The sequence below is a fragment of the Hyperoodon ampullatus genome (assembly GCF_949752795.1).
Source record: "Hyperoodon ampullatus genome assembly, chromosome: 9".
Taxonomy (NCBI): domain Eukaryota; kingdom Metazoa; phylum Chordata; class Mammalia; order Artiodactyla; family Ziphiidae; genus Hyperoodon; species Hyperoodon ampullatus.
The window spans coordinates 95,453,635-95,477,205 of NC_136922.1; the positions used below are offsets into that span (position 1 = coordinate 95,453,635).

Genomic DNA, 23,571 nt, shown 5'->3' on the forward strand with positions numbered 1-23,571 from the left:
TGTGTGAAGCCCTGTGTGAGTCAGAGCTGCATCAGGAACCCAGTGTGCTCATCAGAAAGGCAGACATCACTGGAAAGAGGATCCAGCACTGGGCACTGCAGGCAGCTACCAAATAAGGAGGTGTATGAACTATAAATAGCTGCTAAGACTGGCTGAGGCATGCCCTGACTTTAAGATCAGCTCAGCTGTTAGCTGCCTGGGATACACTGGGCTCTAGCTCAGTGTGTTTCCTCCCTCCTCACAGCCCACCTGTCCTGCCAAGGCCTCCAGCTGCTTCCTCCCTCTTGCATCTGCCCAGTGACCCCATCAGCTGAAGGCCCTGGGATCCCGGCCTGACTGGGCTTATAGACCACACTTCCTGGTTGTGGCCACAGGTGCTCAGCAGATAGTCAAGTCTGGGGTCAGAAGGGACCTCTTCAGGGACCTCCCTGGTGGTCCAGTGGTTAAGACTCAGCGTTTCTAATGCAGGGGGCCCAGGTTCGATCCCTGGTTGGGGAACTAAGGTCATCCCACATGCCACATGACGCGGCCAAAAAATAAAAAATAATTAAGAAGGGACCTCTTCACCTACTTTACAGATGGGGAAATGGAAGGGCTGGAGGCGAGGAGATGTGCCCCAAGTTCCACAGTCACCCGGAGGCAGAGCTGGGTGAGGATGTTCCATGCCTCCCTCTCTACCAAACCTCACTGTCCTTTTGGTGCCAGGGCCTTCCCAGGGGACAGGTAAGAATCTGGAGCGGTGGCTGAAATTTATCTCTTCCTCTCCCCCATGTGAGGCTATAGGACATTATCAGTTTGCCAGTGAGATGTCCATCTGCTGGGCCTACACAAAACACTCAGGGAGTGGGACTTCCTGGTGAGGGAGTGGGAGTTCCTGGTGGCGCAGTGGTTAAGGCTCTGCCCTCCCGATGTAGGGGGCCCGGGTTCGATCCCTGGCCAGGGAACTAGATCCCACATGCATGCCGCAACTAAGGAGCCTGCCAGTTGCAACTAAGACTTGGTGCAACCAAATGAATAATAATAATAAAAAAAAAAACCAACAGGGGGGGATGACTTTTCTTTTCTGGTGTGTGTGTGTGTGTGTGTGTGTGTGCATGCGCACACACGTGCATGCAAACAGAAGAGTGTGTAAAAACAACGTGCATAGTTCGAACTGAAGGAGAACAGTCTATGCTACCCCAAAATGTGCCATTCTGGAATAAAGATTATTTTGAGCTGAAGGCAATTGAGCATCAACAGATGCAGGAAGGGCTCTCTGTCCTTCTGGCCCTTTTCCTCCTAAAAGCAGGACATGTATTTACCTTGCGAAGGTACCAGAAAGAGGAATGCAACTCTTAGTATAGAGATGGAGGCGTCAGCACTGGGATGAGTCTGCACAACCAAATCTCATTAACATAACCCTTATCTGTCATTAGTTTCCCCCATATATTTCCTAGTCCCTTCTCCACAGTTTATCGTCCTTTGAAACCCAAACCATGTTTCCTTTGTTAAAATGGTATATGAGCCCCTGAGTCCAACCATTCCTTTGATTTTCACTTATTTTTCTGTCAACTCCCATGCACATAAATATTGATAAAAACTGTGTAGATTTTATCCTGACAATCTGTCTTTTGTTAGTCTAATTCACAGGCCCTAAGAGCTTAGAGGACGTTTTCCTCCAACAAAACACACCCAGGCACCTACCACCCATATCGCGAAGTAGAATATTATCATATCCTAGAAGTCCTGCCCTGTGTGTCTCTTCTTCCTTTTTTTAATTTTATTTTTATTGGCGTAGAGTTGATTTACACTGTTGTGTTAGTTTCTGCTGTACAGCAAAGTGACTCAGTTATACAAATACATATACCCACTCGTTTAGATTCTTTTCCCATAGAGGTCATTACAGAGTATTGAGTAGAGTTCCCTGGGCTACACAGCAGGTTCTTATTAGCTATCTGTTTTGTATATAGTAGTGTATGTACACACTACTATATACAATCCCAATCTCCCAATTTATCCCTCCCCCTTCCCCGCCATGTGCCTCTTCGATAACACATCCCGGTCCCAAGTAAACCACTGTCCTACATTTTGTTTTAATCTTTCCTTTGGTTTTCTTTACATTTGTTTTTAGCTGCACACGGATTCCTAAACAGTACATGATTAGGTTTGCCTGTTTTAAAATTCTATTTAAGTGGAATCTTACTCATATCCTCTGTTTCTTGCTGCTTCAGCTTATGTTTGTGAGATTAACCTATATTGGTGCATACGATGTAGTTTATAGATTTTTCACTGTTGCATAGTGTTCCATTGTATGGTTATCCCACACCTGATTTACACATTTTACTGTTGATGAATATTTCATTACCTCCAGTTTCTGGCTATTACAAATGATGCTGCTCTGAATATTCCTGTACATGTCTTTTGATACACATGGGCATGCATTTTGTTGGGTGTATGCTTAGGAGTGGAATTACTGGGTCATTGGTAATCAATTGCTTTACTTGGTAATGTCGGTTTTCCAGCAGCTATACCATTTACTTCTGTCATATCCTGTTGCTCCTGATTCCTACTTTTTTTTTTTTGCGGTACGCGGGCCTCTTACTGTGTGGCCTCTCCCGTTGCGGAGCACAGGCTCCGGACGCGCAGGCTCAGCGGCCATGGCTCACCGGCCCAGCCACTCCGCGGCATGTGCGATCTTCCCGGACCGGGGCACGCAGCCGCATCCCCTGCATCGGCAGGCAGACTCTCAACCACTGCGCCACCAGGGAAGCCCCCCGATTCCTACATTTTAAACTGTACACCCAGCAGGACCTGAACACTCCCAAGCCCCTGGCTCTTGCAACTCCAGGCCGAGGCCAAAGCCGCTGCCCACAGCAGTTTGAAAAAGATGTAATCTTTCACAAGTGACAAAAGTGTTGTGCAGTTAAACAGTGGTTATAGTTGCACAATTTTGTGACTGTGCTAAAAGCCACCAAACTCTGAACATGAAAAGGGTAAATGTTACGGTATGTGAAGTGAGTTATATTTCAATGTAAAAAACTGTCTGTGGGAGATTTGAAATGGTAACACATACTGGTTTCAATGTGCATTTTTCTGATCCATATTGTATTTGAAAATACTTTTGTCTGTTTATGGAGCATTTGTACTTCCTCTTCTATGAAATTACTATACTTTTTTTTTTAAGTATAGTTGATCTTTTCTTTTTGTTTATTTGGCTGCGTTGGGTCTCCGTTGCTGTGCTCAGGCTTTCTCTAGTTGTGCTGAGCAGGAGCTACTCTTCGTTGCGGTGCGCGGGCTTCTCACTGCAGTGGCTTCTCTTGTTGTGGAGCACGGGTTCTAGGTGCGTGGGCTTCAGTAGTTGCAGCATGCGGGCCCTAGAGTGCCTAGGCTTCAGTAATCGCAGCCCTTGAGCTCAGTAGTTGTGGCTCGCGGGCTCTAGAGCACAGGCTCAGTAGTTGTGGCGCACGGGCTTAGTTGCTCTGCGGCATGTGGGATCTTCCCGTATCAGGTATCAAACCCTTGTCCCCTGCATTGGCAGGCGGATTCTTAACCACTGTGCCACCAGGGAAGTCCCACTATACATTTCTTTTGCCTATTTATCTGTTGGATTGTTTGTCTTTTCATATTGTCTTTTCTTATTGCTATAAGCCCCCTTATAGCCTAGGGGCTATTTACATATATTTAGGTCCTAATCCTTTGTTGGTTCTATATGTTACAAATATCGTCCCCCAGGTGTGGCTTATCTTTTTACTCTACAAAATGGTATCCTTTGATGGAGTAAAGATTTTTCCACCATGTTTCTTTTTTTAAGTTGCATTTAAAAAACTGAAATAAATTTACAGACAGTAACATGCACAGGGACTTCCCTGGTGGCGCAGTGGTTAAGAATCTGCCTGCCAATGCAGGGGACACGGGTTCAAGCCCTGGTCTGGGAAGATCCCACATACCACGGAGCAACTCCCGTACTCCACGACTACTGAGCTTGCGCTCTAGAGCCCGTGAGCCACAACTACTGAGCCCGTGTGCCACAACTACTGAAGCCCATGCGCCTAGAGCCCGTGCTCTGCAACAAGAGAAGCCACCACAATGAGAAGCACGCATACTGCACCGAAGAGTAGACCCCGCTCTCTGCAACTAGAGAAAGCCCACACGCAGCAATGAAGACCCAACACAGCCAAAAATAAATAAATTTATATAAAAAAATAACACACACAGAAAATAAATTTATTTAAAAAAATAACATGCACAGAACTTAATTGTTGTTCAGTGAATTTTGACAGTTGTGTACACCCATGTGATCCCCACCCAAATCAAGATATAGACGATTCCCACCACCCCGGATTGTCTTTTGTTCTTTCTCCCTTTTAGTCAATTCTCTCATCCCAGCACCACAATCACTTTCTGAATTTTATTATCACAGATGAGTTTTGCCTTTTTTCGGATTTTTATATGAAGAGAATGATGCCGTGTGCATTATTCTCTTTCTGGCTTCTTTTACTCCACACACTGTGAGGTTCATTCAAGCCATTGTCTGGGTCAACAGTCTATGTCTCCTCCTTGATAAGCAGTGTTCCATTGTATGAATACACCATGATTTATCCATCCTTCTCCCTCTATGATGTTCTTATTTTTACTATATTAAAGTTTTTCAGTCTTTTGCTTTATAATTTGCACTTTTTATGTCTTGTCAAAAAACTTCTTCCTCGCCTTGAGGTCAGATAGGCATTTTCCCATATTGTCATTTTTTTTTTTTTTTTGGCTGTACTGCGCAGCACGTGGGATTTTAGCCCTCTGACCAGGGATAGAACCTGCTCCCCCTGCATTGGAAGGCGGAGTCTTAACCAGTGGACCGCAGGGGAAGTCCCCCATATTGTCTTCTAAAAGTGTTGGATTTATGGGAATTCCCTGGTGGTCCAGTGCTTGGGACTCCACACTCTCATTGCTGAGGGCCCAGGTTCGAGCCCTAGTCTGGGAACTAAGATCCCACAAGCTGTACAGTGCGACCAAAAAATTTTAAAAATAAATAAGAAATAAAAGTGTTGGACTTAGCTTTTTACACATTGATTTGTTTTACCAGCAGTTAGTTAGTTACCAAGTTCACAACATATTAACTAATTTAAACCTCACAGGTACTTCCTTGGTGGTCCAGTGGTTGACTCTGTGCTTCCAATGCAGGGGGCATGGGTTTGATCCCTGGTCGGGGAACTAACATCCCACATGCTACGTGGCCAAAAAAAAAAAAAAAAAAAAGGTAAGCCTCATAAAATATTCTTTCCATTTTATAGATGAGGAAACTGAGACAGAGACATTAAATAACTTGCTCCAAGTCCCACAATTGGTGAGAGGGGAGACAAGATTTGAATCCACACCATGCCCAGAATCCACACTCTTGACAGCTGACATACTTTGCTGGATATCTGGAATTAATTCGTATGCATGGCCTGAGGTGGGGTCCCAATTTTCTTCTTTTTCTCTCTTTTCTTTTTTTTTTTTTTTTTTTTTTTTTTTTTTTTTTTTTTTTTTTTTTGCGGTATGTGGGCCTCTCACTGTTGTGGCCTCTCCCGTTGCGGAGCACAGGCTCCGGACGCGCAGGCCCAACGGCCATGGCTCACGGGCCCAGCCGCTCCGCGGCACGTGGGATTTTCCCAGACCGGGGCACGAACCCGTGTCCCCTGCATCGGCAGGCGGACTCTCAACCACTGCGCCACCAGGGAAGCCCCTTCTCTCTTTTCTTTTCTTTGGCTGCATCATGTCTTATTTGAGGCGCGCAGGCTTTTCTCTATTTATGGCATGTGAGCTCCAGAACACGTGGGCTCTGTAGTTTGTGGCACGAGGGCTCTCTAGTTGAGGTGCACGGGCTCAGGAGTTGTGGCACGTGGGCCTAGTTGTCCTGTGGCATGTGGGATCTTAGTTCCCCGACCAGGGATCGAACCTGAGTCCCCTGCATTGGAAGGCAGATTCTTTACCACTGGACCACCAGGGAAGTCCCTCTTCTTCATATGGAAAACCACTTTTTCCAGTACCAGAGGACAGTGTGATTCAGGGATACTTTGAAGCTGCTTCAGAACAAATCACTGCTTTTTCAGCACTAAAAAAAGGAAAGAAAAGAAAAAAGAAAAGAAAGAAAGAAAGAAAGAAAGAAAGAAAGAAAAAGAAAGAAAGAAAAAGACCAAGTGCATGCCCCCTCCTCAAGCACCGTGTCCTACCTACCCTTGGCCCTGCAGATCTTCAGGGGCAGTAGGAGCCTCTCTCTCCTGTCTTGGGTCCTGATCTTCCTTTTCCAATACAATGCAAAAGCACCCAACATGCCCTTTCCCATGTAAATTGGTGCAGCCACTATGGAAAACAGTATGGAGTTTCTTCAAAAAACTAAAAATAGAGTTGCCATACGATCCTGCAATCCCACTCCTGGGGCATATATCCAGACAAAACTACAATTCAAAAAGATACATGCACCCCAGTGTTCATAGCAGCACTGTTTACAATAGCCAAGACATGTGGCACATGGGCTCAGCCACAACTACTGAGTCCACGTGCCACAACTACTACATGTCCATTGACAGATGAATGGATAAAGAAAATGTGGTATATATATAATGGACTATTACTCAGCCATAAAAAAGAATGAAATAATGCCACTTGCAGCAACATGGATGAATTTAGAGATTATCATATTAAGTGAAGTAAGTCAGAAAAAAAAGACAAATACCATACAATATCAGTTATATGTGGAATCTAAAATATGACACAAATGAACCTATCTTAAAAAACAGAAACAGACTCATAGACATAGAGAACAGACTTGTGGTTGCCAAGGGGGAGGGTGGGAGGGGAGGAATGGATTGGGAGTTTGAGATTAGCAGGTGCAAACTATTATATATAGAAGGGATAAACACAAGTTCCTACTGTATAGCACACGGAACTGTATTCAATATCCTGTGATAAATCATAATGGAAAAGAATATGAAAAAGAACGTATATATATGTATAACTGAATCATTTTGCTGTACAGTAGAAATTAACACAACACTGTAAATCAACTAATTTCAATAAAATAAATTTTTTAAAAATGCCCTTCCTCAGCCACAGATGGGTTAACATGTGTTTGAACTGGGAAAAACTGTGCCAAAAACACTACAGCTTTATCATTCCTCTTTCAGAAGAATCCCTGGTCTCCTTTGTAGAGTGCACTGTCCACTGTCCACTGCTGTGAGACTGGCAATAAAATCCCTGTGTTGGGGGACTTCCCTGGTGGTCCAGTGGTTAAGAATCCGCCTGCCAATGCAGGGAACATGGGTTCGAGCCCTGGTCCAGGAAGATCCCACATGCCGTGGAGCAACTAAGCCCGTGCGCCACAGTCACTGAGCCTGCGAGCCACAACTACTGAGCCCGTGTGCTGCAACTACTGAAGCCCGCGCACCTGAAGCCTGTTCTCCACAACAAGAGAAGCCACCACAGGCACAGTGGTTAAGAATCCGCCTGCCAATGCAGGGTACACAGGTTTAAGCCCTGGTCCGGGAAGATCCCACATGCTGTGGAGCAGATAAGCCTATGAGCCACACCTACTGAGCCTGTGCTCTAGAGCCTGCAAGCCACAACTACTGAGCCTGCACTCCAGAGACTGCGAGTCACAACTACTGAAGCCCGTGCACCTAGAGTCCGTGCTCCCCAACGAGAAGCCACTGCAATGAGAAGCCTGCGCACCGCAACAAAGAGTAGCCCCCGCTCACCGCAACTAGAGAAAACTCGTGTGCAACAATGAAGACCCAACACAGCCAAAAAAATAAGAATAAAAAAAAAAAGAGAAGCCACCACAATGAGAAGCGCACGCACCGCAACGAAGAGTAACCCCCACTCGCTGCAACTAGAGAAAGCCTGCGCACAGCAACGAAGACCCAACGCAGCCAAAAATAAATAAATAAATAAATAAATAAAAATAAATTAATTATTAAAAAAAAATCCCTGTGTGGGGATGGCGAGGGGCCTGTGGAAGTGGCGGGTGTGGGCTGGGACAGAATGTTCGAGCTGTTTCACGTTTCATTTCAGGGCTGGACTCAAGGCCAAGATCAGTGAAATATTTGAAGTCTGCCTATAGCCAGTTGATGAGTCTCTGGGAGGAGGAACAGCCAGGGAGGTACTGTTGGGAGTTGTGTGTACAGAACACGCAGTAAAGCACGGAGTGAAGGGTCAGTTGAGATGATGATATCAGCTGTTGCGGTGAAAATACGCTTCGCTCTCTCTCTTTTTTTTTTTTGGCTGTGTAGCCCAGATTGGCAGCTTGGCAGCTTGCAGGATCTTAGTTCCCTGATGAGGGGATTGTACCGGGTCACCCCCACTGGACCGCTAGGGAATCCCCAAAATACACTTCTTTAATGAGCAGAGTCTTTAACAATTATGAGGAAACTGTAAGCGTGCCTCTGTGGTAGTTAGATTATTGGTCACGGGGTTGCTGTGACAGTGGTCCCCGCATGCCCAGAGCCATAAACCAAGATGGGGGTTTTCTCTCTCCTGATGTTGCAGTGTGGGTGCTGCTTCTACTTTCTGCAGCCTTTTGGGTCCCATGACCTGGGGCAGCTACAGGCTCAGCTTGTCCCATACACCAAGCTTGCTCCCCTTGTCCCCCAGTGGCAGGTCTTGCCTTTTAATTTTTGGCCATGCGGCATGTGGGATGTTAGTTCCCCGACCAGGGATCAAACCCACAGCCCCTGCATTGGAAATGTGGAGTCCTAACCACTGGACAGCCAGGGAAGTCCCCCTTGTCTTTAAAGGAACATTTATTTATTTATCTATTTTTGGCTGCATTGGGTCTTCGTTGTGGTGCGCAGGCTTCTCACTGCAGTGGCTTCTCTTGTTGTGGAGCACGGGCTCTAGGCGTGCGGGTTCAGTAGTTGTGGCTTGCCAGCTCTAGAGCACAGGCTCAGTAGTTGTGGTGCAAGGGCTTAGTTGCTCCGTGGCATGTAGGATCTTCCCGGACCAGGGCTTGAACCCGTGCCCCCTACATTGGCAGGCAGATTCTTAACCACTGTGCCACCAGGGAAGTCCCCTCCCCCCCCGTCTTTTATTTTATTTTTTTAAAAAATTTATTTATTTGGCTGTGCCAGATCTTAGTTGTGGCATGTGGGATCTTTAGTTGTGGTATGTGAACTGTTAGTGGTGGCATGTGGGATCTAGTCCCCTGACCAGGGATTGAACCTGGGCCCCCTGCATTGGGAGCGCGGAGTCTTAGCCACTGGACCACCAGGGAAGTCTCTTGTCTTTTATTTTATTTTTATTTTTTAAAATTAATTTATTATTTTTTTTGCGGTACGTGGGCCTCTCACTGTTGTGGCCTCTCCCATTGCGGAGCACAGGCTCCGGATGTGCAGGCTCAGCGGCCATGGCTCACGGGCCTAGCCGCTCCGTGGCATGTGGGATCTTCCCGGACTGGTGCACGAACCCGTGTCCCCTGCATTGGCAGGCGGACTCTCAACCACTGCGCCACCAGGGAAGCCCTCTTGTCTTTTATTTTAATTGAAATATAATTCACATACTACAAAAGTTCACCCTTTTAAAGTGTGCAATCTGGTGGTTTTTAGTATAGTCCAAAAGTTGTCATGTAACCATCACCACTATCTAATTCCAGAACATTCTCATCACTTCAAAAAGATCTCACCTCTTTTCAGCTGCTGTGGGCAGCAGCTTGGGCGATGTCGCAGTGGAGGAGCAGGGTTTCAGGAGGGCTCAGATCCTTTCCCACACTTGGCTGAAAGCGAGGAGGTTTCAGTGCTCCCCTGAAGGTCATCAGTGTCTGCAGGGGGCGCCCAGGCAAGTTGTGTTGCCTCAGACGTGGGAGGGCTTGGGTGCTAGGGAAGCTGCTTGGCTGGGCAGGCACAATGGAGACAGGGGCGGGACGGCAAGTCCGGGGGGGAACATTCAGGACAGGCCCCACCCAAATGATACCTCCCCTAAGCGCCGGTCTTAGCGCTGCAATCCACACTTTTGGGGCTACAGCTCAAGAGTCAGCAGTTGAACCGGAAATGCCTTGCAGGGGTGACTCCCTAAATGGTTATCACCACAGCCTTTCTCTGAGGGAGCTTATCTCAGAGGCCGGAGGGAAGGTTGAGCTCTGGGGCCGAGAAAGGAAGGAGGAGGGGCTGACTTAGAGAAAGGAGAGGAGATGGGGAGGACCAAGTTTTAGCAAAATTCTGCCAGGCCAACCACAATGCACATTGCTTTGTCCTAAGGCTCCATGTGTCATCCCCAAGCCTCTGAGGAAGGCGTTAAAGAGCTCCTTCACAGTTCCCTGGACCAGTCCTGCAATAGTAAGAGCCCAAAGTGTTAAGAGGAATATATATAACTTTACCAAGCGGACTTAGTAGGAAGTGCTCTTAGGATGAATACCTGTGGAATGGAAGAAAGCAATGGCATAGAGGAAGAAGTTGGCATTTATCCTGCAGAAACACATGTGTGAATGATATATGCCCAAGGTTGACATAATTGTACAGAATATAAATGCATTGCAATATTACTCCTATGGTTTTTTGTTTGTTTGTTTTCTGTGGCATTAGGCACATGACATAAAATTTGCCAATTTAACCATTCTTAAGTTTACAGTTCAGTGGCACTAAGTACATTCACATTGTTGTGCAATCATCACCTGTTTTTTGCTTTTTAAAGAGCAATATTTTGACGTGGCTGCAAAGTGCAGGACAGTGACTGTCCCCCTCAGTGTAGCAGGGCCCTTGCCCTACATATCCTCTAGGGGGCAAATGCCCCCATCTCGAGATAGGGGGCAGCTTTCGGCATCTCTCTGCTTCCACAGCCCCATCTCTGCACAGAGCAGGGCTGACTAGCCTCGAGGGGCCATCTGGCTGGTGGGAACCAAGGATGTGGAGCCTGTGGACCCCATGCCGCTGGGAGGGCACTGACCCCCCCTCCCTGTGAATCACCCTAGCACGGCTGACCCTGGCTTGGCCTTGGCAGGGCTGCTGTGCCACCTCAGTTTCTGCCCAGAGCTTCCCAGATCAACCAGGCCAGGGATCAACCAGGGCGGGGAGGGGAGAAAAGCGGCCTCGGCCCTGGGACCCGAGCAGAAGGCAGCGGGGCTCCGCTCTGCTAGGCTCGTTGCCAGCCAGCCAGGCCCTCTGCTCTGCTGGACTCTTGGCCTGCCGCCTCCCAGCCTGTCAGGTCCGGCTGCCACCCACAGTCCCGTTGGATAAGCCCTTTCACACCTGTCCAGGGGCCTGGCGAGAGTTAAGCGTGGGTCCACATGAATCTGCCAGAAAAACAACTCAGCCCGCATTCCGCCTGGGGGGATAAGGGAAGAACTCTGTCATAGGGAGGACAACCTGTGGTGAGGTTCAGTAGCAGGGCTTAACCTGGGTTTAGGATTAGGGTTGGGAGGGGGAGGGGTGAAGGTTGTAGGCAGGAGAGTAAGAGGGGCAGGTAGGGAGCCCAGCACTGATCAAAGGTGAGACGCTCCCTGGCCCATCGTCAGGGAAACTGGCTCCAGCCCTCTGTTAATTGTAGCCCGAAGGAAGTTGCAGCCTGGCAGCTGAACCCCATGGGGGAGCTGGGTAGGGGTGAGGTGTGGTCACTGGACAAGCCAGGGAGTGAAGTTAATTGGCCTTAACAGGTGCCAGCGGCTAAGTGGCCCCTCTCACCTGCCTTCTGCTCTTCTTACTAACCTTTGCTCAGCCAGGAATCTCCCCTTCCTCCTCTACCTGTTTAAGCCCCTCCCAAACACCCAAGTCAGGCTCTGAACTCAGCTCACATCAAGCCCGCCTGAAGTCTGAGCCGAGTCTCCAGCTCTGGCCCGCCTTGCCCTCCTCTGAGTTCACGCCCACAGCGATCTCTCCTCAGGATTTTTGGGAGCCTAACCTGCGCTGCCTTGGGTTGGCTTTTAAGCCGAGGCAAGGTAACTAGAGTAATGGGACCTTTTTTTAAAAAAACATACAAACAAACCTGAATTCACCAAGTCTGTGGGCTCTTGCAAGCTTTCATCAATGCTTTTATCCTCTAAAGCACTTTAGGAGCTCTTATGTAATGCTGAACTCAGGCCATGCGTGCAAAAGTCTTACTTCCAAAACTTGGCGCTAAGATTACTCTCTGTCAGTGAAACTCAAGGGAGAATTTGCATATAAGGGAGGAGACGGGTCACCTGAAGAAGCGAGTCACCTAAGACAGAGACCTGTACGTATTTGAAGATACTTGGGGAACTCCCAACCAATCAAGGGTTCTAGGGCCTTAGACCCAGATAAGTCAAGGTGGATCCCAGGCATCTGCATTTTAAACTAGTATCCCAGGCAGATTTGATGCAGCTGATGCCAGTCACCCCTGAGAAACATGGGGCTTCTTTGAGAGGTATGGCTGGAAGGTGAAGGATATACCTAAGAAAGCTGGAATCTCTCTGAAGAAAGGAAGGCAGCATAGGAAAGGGGGCACCCCTCCTACATTGTGGGCAGGAGTATAAAATGGTGCAGCCTCTCTGGAAAACAGTTTGATGGCTCCTCAAAAATGTAAATGTAGTAATTACCATATGACTCAGCAATCCACGCCTAGGTATATACCCAAAGAAATTGAAAACAGGTACTTAAATACATGCATACACCTATTTGTTGCAGCACTATTCACAATAGCCAAAGGGGGTAAACAACCCCAGTGTCCATCGATGGATGAATGGACTTTTATGTTATGTGAATTTCCCCCCAATAAAATAAAGAGGAAAAAAAAAAAAAAGAAATATAGGGCAGGGGGTGGGGGCAGGGGAAATGCCAAGGATCCAGGAGTCAGCAGGGCAGGGTGGATGGAGCACTGCCCAGGGAAGCAGACCCTCTGTGAGGTGGGAAAGTCTGTTGGGCTCCCCGCCCCTCCTGGGGAGACGTCCCTCCAGACTCTCCAACACCCTTTGCTCTGACTTCCTACTCACCAAGCAACCTTCTGATTATTAATGTGGTCTCCTAGGAGCTTGGTGCTTGTGCTGAAAACAAGCTATCTGAGATGCCAGGAATGGCTGTTACGGTCAGTAGCAGGCTGCCTCCCCTTGATGAAGTACTCCTTTGGCTTTGTGGGGTATGCATCCATCTCTACTGAGCTTGCTGCCTGCGATAGAGACAGTATAGTACCAGTTTTATTTTTTATATTTTTAAATTTTTTATCCATATATTTTTATTTTTTATATCTTTATTGGAGTATAATTGCTTTACAATGTTGTGTTAGTTTCTGCTGTACAACAAAATGAGTCAGCTATACGTATACATATATCCCCATATCCCCTCCCTCTTGCATCTCCCTCCCACCCTCCCTATCCCACCCCTCTAGGTGGTCACAAAGCACCAAGCTGATCTCCCTGTACTATGCGGCTGCTTCCCGCTAGCTCTCTATTTTACCTTTGATAGTGTATATATGTCCATGCCACTCTCTCACTTCATCTCAGCTTACCCTTCCCCTCCCCATGTCCTCAAGTCCATTCTCTACGTCTGCGTCTTTATTCCTGCCCTGCCACTAGGTTCATCAGTACCGTTTTTTTTAGATTCCATATATGTGCGTTAGCATCCGAGTACCACTTTTAGTACTGCTGTGGGAATTGTTTCTTTGGTCAGCAAACATTTACTGAAAGACAACTCTGTGCCAGGCACTGGTTTTCGGCTCTGGGAATTCAGCAGTGAACGAGACGGACATAGTCCCTGCCCTCGTGGGGCTTACATTCTTGTGATCAAATAACACATGTGATGAACTCAGCATAGTAATGGGCAAAAAGAAGTGCTCAGTAAAGGGCAGGTCTTATCATTATTCTTGGTCTGAGTGAGAAGAGGTTTGTGTGGTAATTCCTAAGACTTCCTTCTCCCTTGTCTCAGCAGTGGTGACAGCTGCATTCTCGCTCAGATTCGCCCTCTCCGGCCTCTTCCCAAGACATGCCAGCTGCACCTGCTCCCACTCACCCCTTCCCTTGCCCACCAGTGTCTCTGATATTCCATAGCAATAAAATCCACCGAGCAAGCCTGCTCCAACGGTTTTTCGTGGCCAGGTAATTGACCATGAATTGAAACACAATAATGGAATGCTTCTAAACACATACTCTTTTTTTTTTTTTTGCGGTACGTGGGCCTCTCACTGTTGTGGCCTCTCCTGTTGTGGGGCACAGGTTCCGGACGCACAGGCTCAGCGGCCATGGCTCACGGGCCCAGCCGCTCCGCAGCACGTGGGATCCTCCTGGACCGGGGCACGAACCTGTGTCCCCTCCATCGGCAGGCGGACTCTCAACCACTGAGCCACCAGGGAAGCCCTAAACACATATTCTTTATGGAAAATGTGTGAGTTTTACTGGAATTAGAGGACTTGGTTTTTGACAGATGGTTGGTGTGAGGCAAGACACAAAGGTTGAATGGTCGTGATCTGGTCTAACACACCCATGTTTTATGGACATGCTTTGTTTCTGAACCCAAATAGCATGATCCATCGAGATCTACCCTAGACTGTGAGCAAGGATCACAAACCTACTTTCCACTTTTGTCTCTGATCCTCCCCAGCCCAATTTACCACTTTGCAAAATGTAGACAATTTGTTAGTTGATTTAGTTTCAACTTAGAGTAGGATGGGAGGGATGTTGGGAAGTTGAACCATGTCCGATGATGTTCTGCTTCTTGATATGGGTGGTGGTTACACGGATGTGATCATTTGTGAAAGTTTGTCAGGCTGTGTATATTTCATAATCTGTGCACTTTTCTGTATGTATATTTTACTTCAAGCAAAAATGAAAATGAAAATAGGGCAAATGGACTAAGATACTTTTTTTTTTGGCTGCGCTGCGTGGCTTGTAGGATCTTAGTTCCACGACCAGGGATTGAACCCATGCCCCCTGCGGTGGAAGCACAGAGTCCTAACCATTGGACTGCCAGGGAAGTCCCTGCACTAAGATACTTTTACAAAGATGCTTTTCTCAATGCTCCTTATGATATTAAAAATTGGAAATACATTGCATGCATGAGAGGATTGGTAAAATAACTTTTAGTATACCTATAAAATAGAATATTATGTGACCATTAGAGGTGTTGAAAAGATGTATATTTATTCACTTGGAGGTGTAAACAATATAATATGAAATAAGTTAGAAAAGAAGGTAGATTATAAAATATTAAAAGTGATCATCTCTGGGTAGAATATTGGTATTAGTAGAGTTAGCTAATCTGAGGAGCTTGTTAGTTACAAATTCCTGAGTCCAAACACTCAGAGAGTCTCTTTCAGTCTTCCCCCAACCCCCAACACACATATCTACCCAGATTAATTGTTATGCATAGTGTCATTCTTACCCTTTTGGGGGGCCTTGGACCCCTTTGAGAATCTGATATAAACTATGTATCCTCTCTCCCCAAAAACGAATGGACACACCAAATCTCGGATACAATTTGGGGGGTCCATGACTTTAGTTAAGAACCCCTAATGTACAATGAGAGGTCAACCTCTCTTTATTTTCCTCTTTTTCTTATTTTTCCTCAGAAGACCCCTTGCTCCCAACTCCCTAAAGGTCAAGAATCTCTGCCAAGGGACTTCCCTGGTGGTGCAGTGGTTAAGAATCCGCCTGCCAATGCAGGGGACATGGGTTCGATCCCTGGTCCGGGAAGATCCCACATGCCATGGAGCAACTAAGCCTGTGCGCCGAAACTACTGAGCCTGTGCGCCTAGAGCCCGTGCTCCGCAACAAGAGAAGCCACCGCAATGAGAAGCCTGCGCACCGCAACAAAGAGTAGCCCCCGCTCGCCGCAACTAGAGAAAGCCCACGCGCAGCAACGAAGACCCAACACAGCCAAAAAATTAAAAACAAACAAACAAACAAAACCTCTGCCAGGCAGCACAGGCCCCTGGGCCATTGCCAAGGTCAGAGCACATCCCTTTCATGTGTTTTTGCAGGGTTCCTGGTGCCACCAGAGGGAATCCACCACTGGGAAGTGCAGGCAGTGAGTGGGTTGGCCGGGGGGTGGCCCGGAGGCCTGCTTTGAGAATGTGCCTGTGCTGCCGACTGTTCTCTTCCTGCCGCCCTGCCGTAGGCTTTGCAGGACAGCGCCCCCCGGAATGCAGCCTTCTCCTGCACCCCCGCTTCCTCCCCTCTGGCCGCACAAGTCTGAGGAAGCTGTCCCCAGAGTTTGGATGCGCCTTGATAACATCAACAACAGAAGTCCTTGCATTCATCCTGCACGTGTACTAGTTCATGTACGCTGCTCTGGGTCCCTACACTGAGATCGGAAAATTTCATATAGTATAAATAGGAATGGGCTCAAAGCATTGGCTCACATGTTTTAAGATGGGCTCTAGGCAGCATCATAAACTTCAGGACCCTAAGAATATTTTATTAACAGATCTTACGAGGAGATTTCCTCTTTTTGTGTGTACCTCTAAAAGTCATGGGCTGCTTGGGCAGGGGACAGCTCTATGGCTTCTAAGAGGAAAGAGGCCGTCCAGAAAAGTCAGGTCCATTTGGGACCAGAGTCATCAGTGGCATGACAGCAAGTGGCCTCGGCCACCAGGTGGCATCACCAGCCAGCCTGAAAGCACAGCTCATCCCAGGAAACCAAATCCTTTTACTGTTCTTTCTTCCTTTTCAGCACAGATTTGACTCCACTCTACTACCTGCCAGTCCTTTCCCCAAGAGGACTCCCGTCCCGACACCTGTGGTGTGGTGTCTGTAGTGTCTGTAGGCGTCGCCACAGTGCTCCCCCCTTCAGCCCCGCACTTGTCCCCAGTTCTGCCCAGAGGAGCACCTGGGGGCCGCCCCTTCCCATCTCCTCCTCTTGGCTCCAGAGCACAACTGCCAGGCAGGATGAGCCAGGGAGAGATGACACAGGGCAGGACAGTTGTCTTAGCCTTGGCATAATAAAAGGAAAACCCAAACACTTTTCTTTTTTTTTTTTTAATATCTAAGGTAAAAAAAAATTTAAAAAACCCAAAACCAACAACCAAAACAATCCGTTTGAATGTGCCTGGTCTCAGGTCCCATTTCCAGTGCTGTTCTAAAGAAGCGGCACCCTCCGGTGGCTCGGGGGGTCCCGGGTCCTGGGGAGAGCCTAGTGGTGGCCGGAAATCATCCCGGCCTTTATCCCAGCCCCTGGGACAACCAAGGACCCAACATTTCAGAAAGACCATCAGGACTGTTTTTAAAACACGCGGTTGCCCTAGGAAAAGATTCTCCCTGGAGGCTGGATTGAGGGCTATTTCTTGTGGAGAAACTTCATTTTATTGCCTAAAAAAAGAAAGTGAGAACATTTCACCAGGCAGACAAAGGGGCTGAGTTAAATCCTGTCCTTTTCACCCCAGAGGCAGTGCAGACAAGTGTGGCCTCCCACCCCCCACTCCACCCCCAAGAGCTTCACCCCAGAGCTCAGAAGTTGGGGGACTTCGCCCTGCCTGGCTGCCCTCCTCGTGCACCTTCCCATAAAAAGGGATCTTCCTCAGACTTGGGGAGTTTTGAAAGGAAGCATGTCAGAGCTGTAGATGTTGCTTCTGAAATGATGATACAGGAAGCACTGACTGTAACACATCCCTGAGAGCCAAGTGAGGAGAAAACTCCCAGCAGCGCGGGAGGTAGGCGGTCCCTTCCCAGGCAGCTGGCCATCCTGGCCGAGGCACCGGCACGCCCCCTGCAAGTCCTCCGTGGGGTCCTCCTCACCGCAGTTCTTCCTTACTGGGGCCTGCTTCCTCCTTCACCTTTTTCGCTTTCTTCTCCTCCTCCCTTTCCTAGTAAGGGCCTTTTTCCTGATTAAACTGCAGTCCTTATTAAAATTCTTACATTTCCACTTTTTAGGGGCATCATTTGGAGGCTGGTCCAGGTCTTTACTGCCAGACACCTTTCTCTGGTTCCATTCATCATGCTTCTAAGCCCAATACCCCAGAAGATTTAAGAGTGTGGGAGATAATAGTGAAAGAACAGCAAGACAGCCAGGGGCCCAGGAAAGCAGGGAGGGGGCCATTTGTGTCCTTTGCTTACGATCTGGGGACAGATTAGAACAGGTGGGTTAAATGCTGACTTGGCCCACTCGGTGCAGGCCTCAGAGCTCTGCATTATTAGGCCCCGGCTCTAGGGGAGGGAACTGGCCAAGACCCCATGGCCCGGAGGCTGCTGATGGGAACCGAGACCCCTAGGCCTCACCTAGTCCCTTCAGGAACTTGTTGACACCACTGTGTTCTCCACTGGGGAGTGTTTCCAGGTACTCTTGGGCTCGGACCTCAAAAAGACCTGTTGACAAGAGAAATCCCAGCTATTTTAGTTCCTTCTCTTTGTGCTTCTAGACATATCCATTTCCTTACTGCCACAGGAAAGAGAAACCTTGCTTCTGAGATGAAGTTGCTCCTATAAACATGCTCTGAATCATGAGATTTATAAGGACTTTTACTGCCCTTATAATTGTCCAACCTGTGCAATAAGTGTCTTTGGAAAGCTGTAAAGCTAGCTCGTATGTGAAATCCTATCTTTACTGCACAAACGCCTTGCAAGCATGTACACTGTGCCAGGCCCGCGGTTTCAAAGATGAACCAGACGGCCTTGGCTCGGGAGCTCCTGAGGGCTCCCTTTTCCTCGCATTCTCCCACAAGAGGGCCCCTGGCCAAGTGGTTTGGCCTCCTGGGAACCTGGCTGCCATCTACAGACTCGGGAGGGCGGGCAGGCCACCTCTGAGGGCCCTTCAGTTCTCACCCGGGACTGGAGCCTCAGGCACACTGTCTTCATCTCCTACTGATCTTCCACAGACAGGGGGCTCCTTCTGTGCTACTTTTAAGCCTTATGTCCCGCTCTCTCTATCAAAGAGTGATCTGTGTACCCAGCAGGTCTTCTATTAAAAGGAATCCTTTCATCAGTTGTGGGACTCATACACGCTAATCCATTTTCTTTTGTCTCTTCAGATAGCACTCATCAGAACACCTGGAGTGTGACAGACTCCCTTTCTGCCTTGCAAAGAGCTCTGGGAATGTAGAGCTTTGGTTCCTCAGATCAGTCTCTGCAATTGCAGCCCCAGAGGACACCAAGGCCTGGGCCAGCTGCTTCCCTGGGCCCCACCCCTGGTCACTGTGAGGCGTCTCCTCAGTGTTGAGCATCTTTCCCCTTCTCGGGTCTAGCTCCCATCTGGGATAGCCTTTACTGACATTTCTAGTTTTTAGATTCCCAGAAGGACTTAAAACGATGTAAGGAAGAGATGGGAATGGTTTCATCCTCCTGGTGTGCACTCCCTGCTCCCCCATCACTAGAAGCGTGATGGAGTCCAGCAACAGGGACAGGGAGACTAGGAGAGACAGGGGAACCTCGTGGAGCGAGGGCTGGGGCGGGGCTGGGCGGGCTCGTGGGGCGATGACCCACAAACTCCGCAGGTTGGGGGAGTCTCTGCCGTCCTGCCTCCCCCATGGCCAGCCCGCTGGGCTCAGTGGCACCACGTACAGCGGAGGGGGTGTGGGGCCGTCCTCTCCTCCTCCTCTATCCCATCCCCAGGTCCCGGCGGAGAGGCTGAGGAAGCAGGGCAGAGGGAGCCAGAGGAGGCCTGAGGAGAAGGAGAAGAGGCGGCACAGAGAGGGGAAGGGAAGGGTGTCCTTGAGAGTTTCGTCCTGCTGCGGAGAACAGAACAGGAGGGAACTTGCCGCTAGAACCTGCAGTGTGGTTCTGGGAATGGGAAGCAGAGGGGAAGCGACGCCTGAGGGGACGGCAGGACGTAGGGGCAGTTTCCCCAGCTCAGAGGTGGCGAGAATGAGCGTCCTCCAGAGGAGGCTGCACGCTGTTCCCATCCGTGCCCTGGCCCCCGACCTTCGGCCCTGCTCAACACCCACCCGGGGTCTGGGCATCCTGGCTGCCTCAGCCCCCCGCAGGGAACATGCCTCCTGACCTTTGGCATCCTGCCGGCGCCGCTCCCGCTCCTGGATGAAGCCCCGGAACGTCTGGGTCTCCATGAAGACCTCCAGGAACCGGCGGAGGCTCTTGGAGGAGACGGCCTTGCGGAAGGCCTCTCGCTGCAGGGTCCTCTCCTCTCGCTCGCCCGCCGTCAGAAACAACGAGTAGTGGCCCACGATCTCCACGAAGAAGCGGACAAAGGCTTCGGACACCACCTCGTTCAAGTGGCTGGACTCAGGGCCTGAGCAAAATGGGGAAGGACCGGGACCGGTGAGGGCGGAGGGCTGAGGCAGAGCCTTTGGGACAAGCCAGTCACTAAGACAAGGATGCTAGCTCCCTGGATGGCAAACTGCAATGATCCACAAAAAAGATTACCCACAGTGAGCATGTCATTTCTTCCCCACCTTTAAACAGATATTTTAGGGCCAAAATGGGGTGGGAAAAGTCTTCCCCACAGCTCATTGTTAGAATGAGGTCCTGATAAAGGGGATGAGCACCCAGCCTCTCTCCTTGTGTACCTCTCTTGCCTATTTTCCTGCTTAACCCAGTACCAAGTGGGACCGATGCTCATAGTGCATTTGTCCCCTGACTCCAATGATGGAAGAGGGGGTGCGGTCTGGGAGGTGGATGAGCATTTACCACGCTTGCAGTCTGGGGACCTGTCATCCTGGTCACTAGCCAGCTCATTCCTCTGTTCCAGAATGTGTTCCAGGGCTACCTGAAGCTTCCGGGGCAGAATGGAATCCTCGTCATCCATCTGTAAAGCAGAAAAAACAGGTGGGCCATCGCCCCAGTGCTTCTGGGGATGGTGGCTGCATCCTGGTCAGCAGGACACGTTGGACACTGCAGGGCAGGCCTGGCACAGTTCCTGGTTTAGTGGAAAGAACACAACTTAGAACTAGAGGTCTGAGGTTTGAATCTTGATTCCACTTTTTACAAGCTATGTGAGCCTCAGTTTCCCCATCTGTAAAATGGGCTACCAATCAGTATCTATCTCACCGTGAAGATTAAATGCACCATATAAGACGGTGATGAAAGAAACTGAAGAAGATATAAATTAATGGAAAGATATTCTGTGCCCATGGATTGAACGAATAAACACTGTTAAAATGTCCATACTACTCAAAGCCATCTATAGATTCAATGCAATCCTTATGAAAATTCCAATGACACTTTTTATAGAAATAGAAAAAACAATCGTAAAATTTGTATGGAACCACAAAAGACCTTGAATAGCCAAAACAATCTTGGGGAAGAAGAACAAAGCTGGAGGCATCATAATTCCTGATTTCAAACTTTATCACGAAGCTACCCGTAATCAGATAGTATGGTAATGACAAAAAAAAACAGACATATAGATGAACAGAACAAAATTGAGAGCCCAGAAATAAACCCGTACATATATGGTCAGCTAGTATTTGACAAGGGAGCTGAATATTTAATGGGGAAAGGATGGTTTCTTTTTTTTTTTTTTTTAATAAATTTATTTATTTATTTATCTTTGGCTGCACTGGGTCTTCATTGCTGTGTGTGGGCTTTCTCTAGTTGCGGCGAGTGGGGGCTACTCTTCCTTGCGGTGTGTGGGCTTCTCATTGCGGTGGCTTCTCTTGTTGTGGAGCACGGGCTCTAGGTGCATGGGCTTCAGTAATTGTGACATGGGGGTTCGGCAGTTGTGGCTCGTGGGCTCTAGAGCACAGGCTCAGTAGTTGTGGTACATGGGCTTAGTTGCTCTGCGGCATGTGGGATCTTCTCGGACCAGGGATCGAACCCATGTCCCCTGCACTGGCAGGCGGATTCTTAACCACTGTGCCACCAGGGAAGTCTGAAAGGATGGTTTCTTAAATAAATGGTGTTGGGAAAACTGGACATCCACATACGAAGGAATGAAATTGGACCTCTATCTTATATGAATGAAATTGGACCCCTATCTTATATGACTCAAAAATTATGTGGATTAAAAAAAATTGGATTAAAGAGTTAAATGTAAGAACAGAAACTGTAAAACTACTAGAAGAAAATATAGGTGAAAAGCTCCTTAATATTGATCTTAGCAACAATTTTTTGGGATCTGATACCAAAAGCACAAGTAACAAAAGCAAAAGTAAACAAGTGAGAGTACATCACACTAAAAAGCTTCTGCACATACTCAGCCATAAAAAGAAACGAAACTGAGCTATTTGTAATGAGGTGGATAGACCTAGAGTCTGTCATACAGAGTGAAGTAAGTCAGAAAGAGAAAGACAAATACCGTATGCTAACACATATATATGGAATTTAAGAAAAAAAATGTCATGAAGAACCTGGGGTAAAACAGGAATAAAGACACAGACCTACTTGAGAATGGACTTGAGGATATGGGGAGGGGGAAGGGTAAGCTGTGACAAAGCGAAAGAGAGGCATGGACATATATACAGTACCAAACGTAAGGTAGATAGATAGTGGGAAGCAGCCGCATAGCACAGGGAGATCGGCTCGGTGCTTTGTGACCGCCTGGAGGGGTGGGATGGGGAGGGTGGGAGGAAGGGAGACGCAAGAGGGAAGGGATGTGGGAACAGATGTATATGTATGACTGATTCACTTTGTTATAAAGCAGAAACTAATAAAATAAAAAAAATAAAAATAAAAAAAATAAAAAGCTTCTGCACAATAAAACAAACAATCAGCAAAATGAAAAGGCAACTTACAGAATGGGAGAATATATTTGTAAAGCATATATCTGATAAGGGGTTACTATCCAAAATATATAAGGCACTCATACAACTCAATAGAAAAAAAAGATGGGCAAAGGACATGAATAGACTTTTTTTGTTTTTTTTTCTGCGGTACGCAGGCCTCTCACTGTTGTGGCCTCTCCCGTTGCGGAGCACAGGCTCTGGATGCGCAGGCCCAGCGGCCATGGCTCACGGGCCCAGCCACTCCACGGCATGTGGGACCCTCCCAAACCAGGGAACGAACCCGCGTCCCCTGCATCGGCAGGCGGACTCTCAACCACTGCGCCACCAGGGAAGCCCGAATAGACATTTTTATAGATGTGTATGTACGTGTATATACATGTGTATGTGCATATATACACATAGATACACACACACACAATGGAATATTATTCAGCCACAAAAAAGAAAGAAATACTGGGCTTCCCTGGTGGCACAGTGGTTGAGAGTCCGCCTGCCGACGTAGGGGACACGGTTTCGTGCCCCGGTCCGGGAAGATCCCACGTGCCGCAGAGCGGCTGGGCCCATAAGCCATGGCCGCTGAGCCTGCGCGTCCGGATCCTGTGCTCCGCAATGGGAGAGGCCTCAATAGTGAGAGGCCCGCGTACCGCAAAAAAAAAAAAAAAAAAAAAAAAAGAAAGAAGTACTGACTTTTGTGATAACATGGATAGACTAATACTAAGTGAAGTAGATAAGACAGCAAAAGGCAAATACTGTATGTTCTCACTTATACGTGGAATCTAAAAAAACTGAACTCAGGGAATTCACTGGTCATCCAGTGGTCAGGACTCAGCGCTCTCACTGCCAGGGTCCCGGGTTCAATCCCTGGCCAGGGAACTAAGATCCTGCAAGCCCCGTAGCACAGCCAAAAAAAGTTATATATATATATATGAACTGAAGTCATAAAAATAAAGAGTGGAATGGTGGTTACCGGGGGCTGAGGGGTGAGGGAAATGGGGAAATGTTGGTCAAAGGGTATAAACTTCCCGCTATAAAATGAATAAATTCTGGGGAATCTAATGTACAGTTTGGTGACCATAG

The 23,571-nt window shown here is 48.1% G+C and overlaps 1 protein-coding gene across 3 annotated transcripts in view; it reads right to left on the reverse strand.

The window, feature by feature from the left end:
• Positions 1-12,979: 12,979 nt before the first annotated feature.
• Positions 12,980-23,571, reverse strand: part of DENND2A (DENN domain containing 2A) — a gene marked incomplete at its 3' end in the record, with an annotated part of 74,066 nt that continues 63,474 nt past the window's right edge. For 2 of the 3 annotated variants that reach the window (XM_079711930.1, XM_079711928.1), the window contains exons 15-18: positions 20,459-20,576; positions 19,815-20,060; positions 18,098-18,184; positions 16,857-17,191 (exon numbers count right to left, since the gene is read on the reverse strand). In XM_079711930.1, the coding sequence (XP_079568056.1) occupies positions 17,160-17,191; positions 18,098-18,184; positions 19,815-20,060; positions 20,459-20,576 (483 nt within the window). Of the gene's footprint in view, positions 13,060-16,856; positions 17,192-18,097; positions 18,185-19,814; positions 20,061-20,458; positions 20,577-23,571 lie in introns of those variants that run through there. The other variant, XM_079711929.1, reaches the window with a different exon arrangement.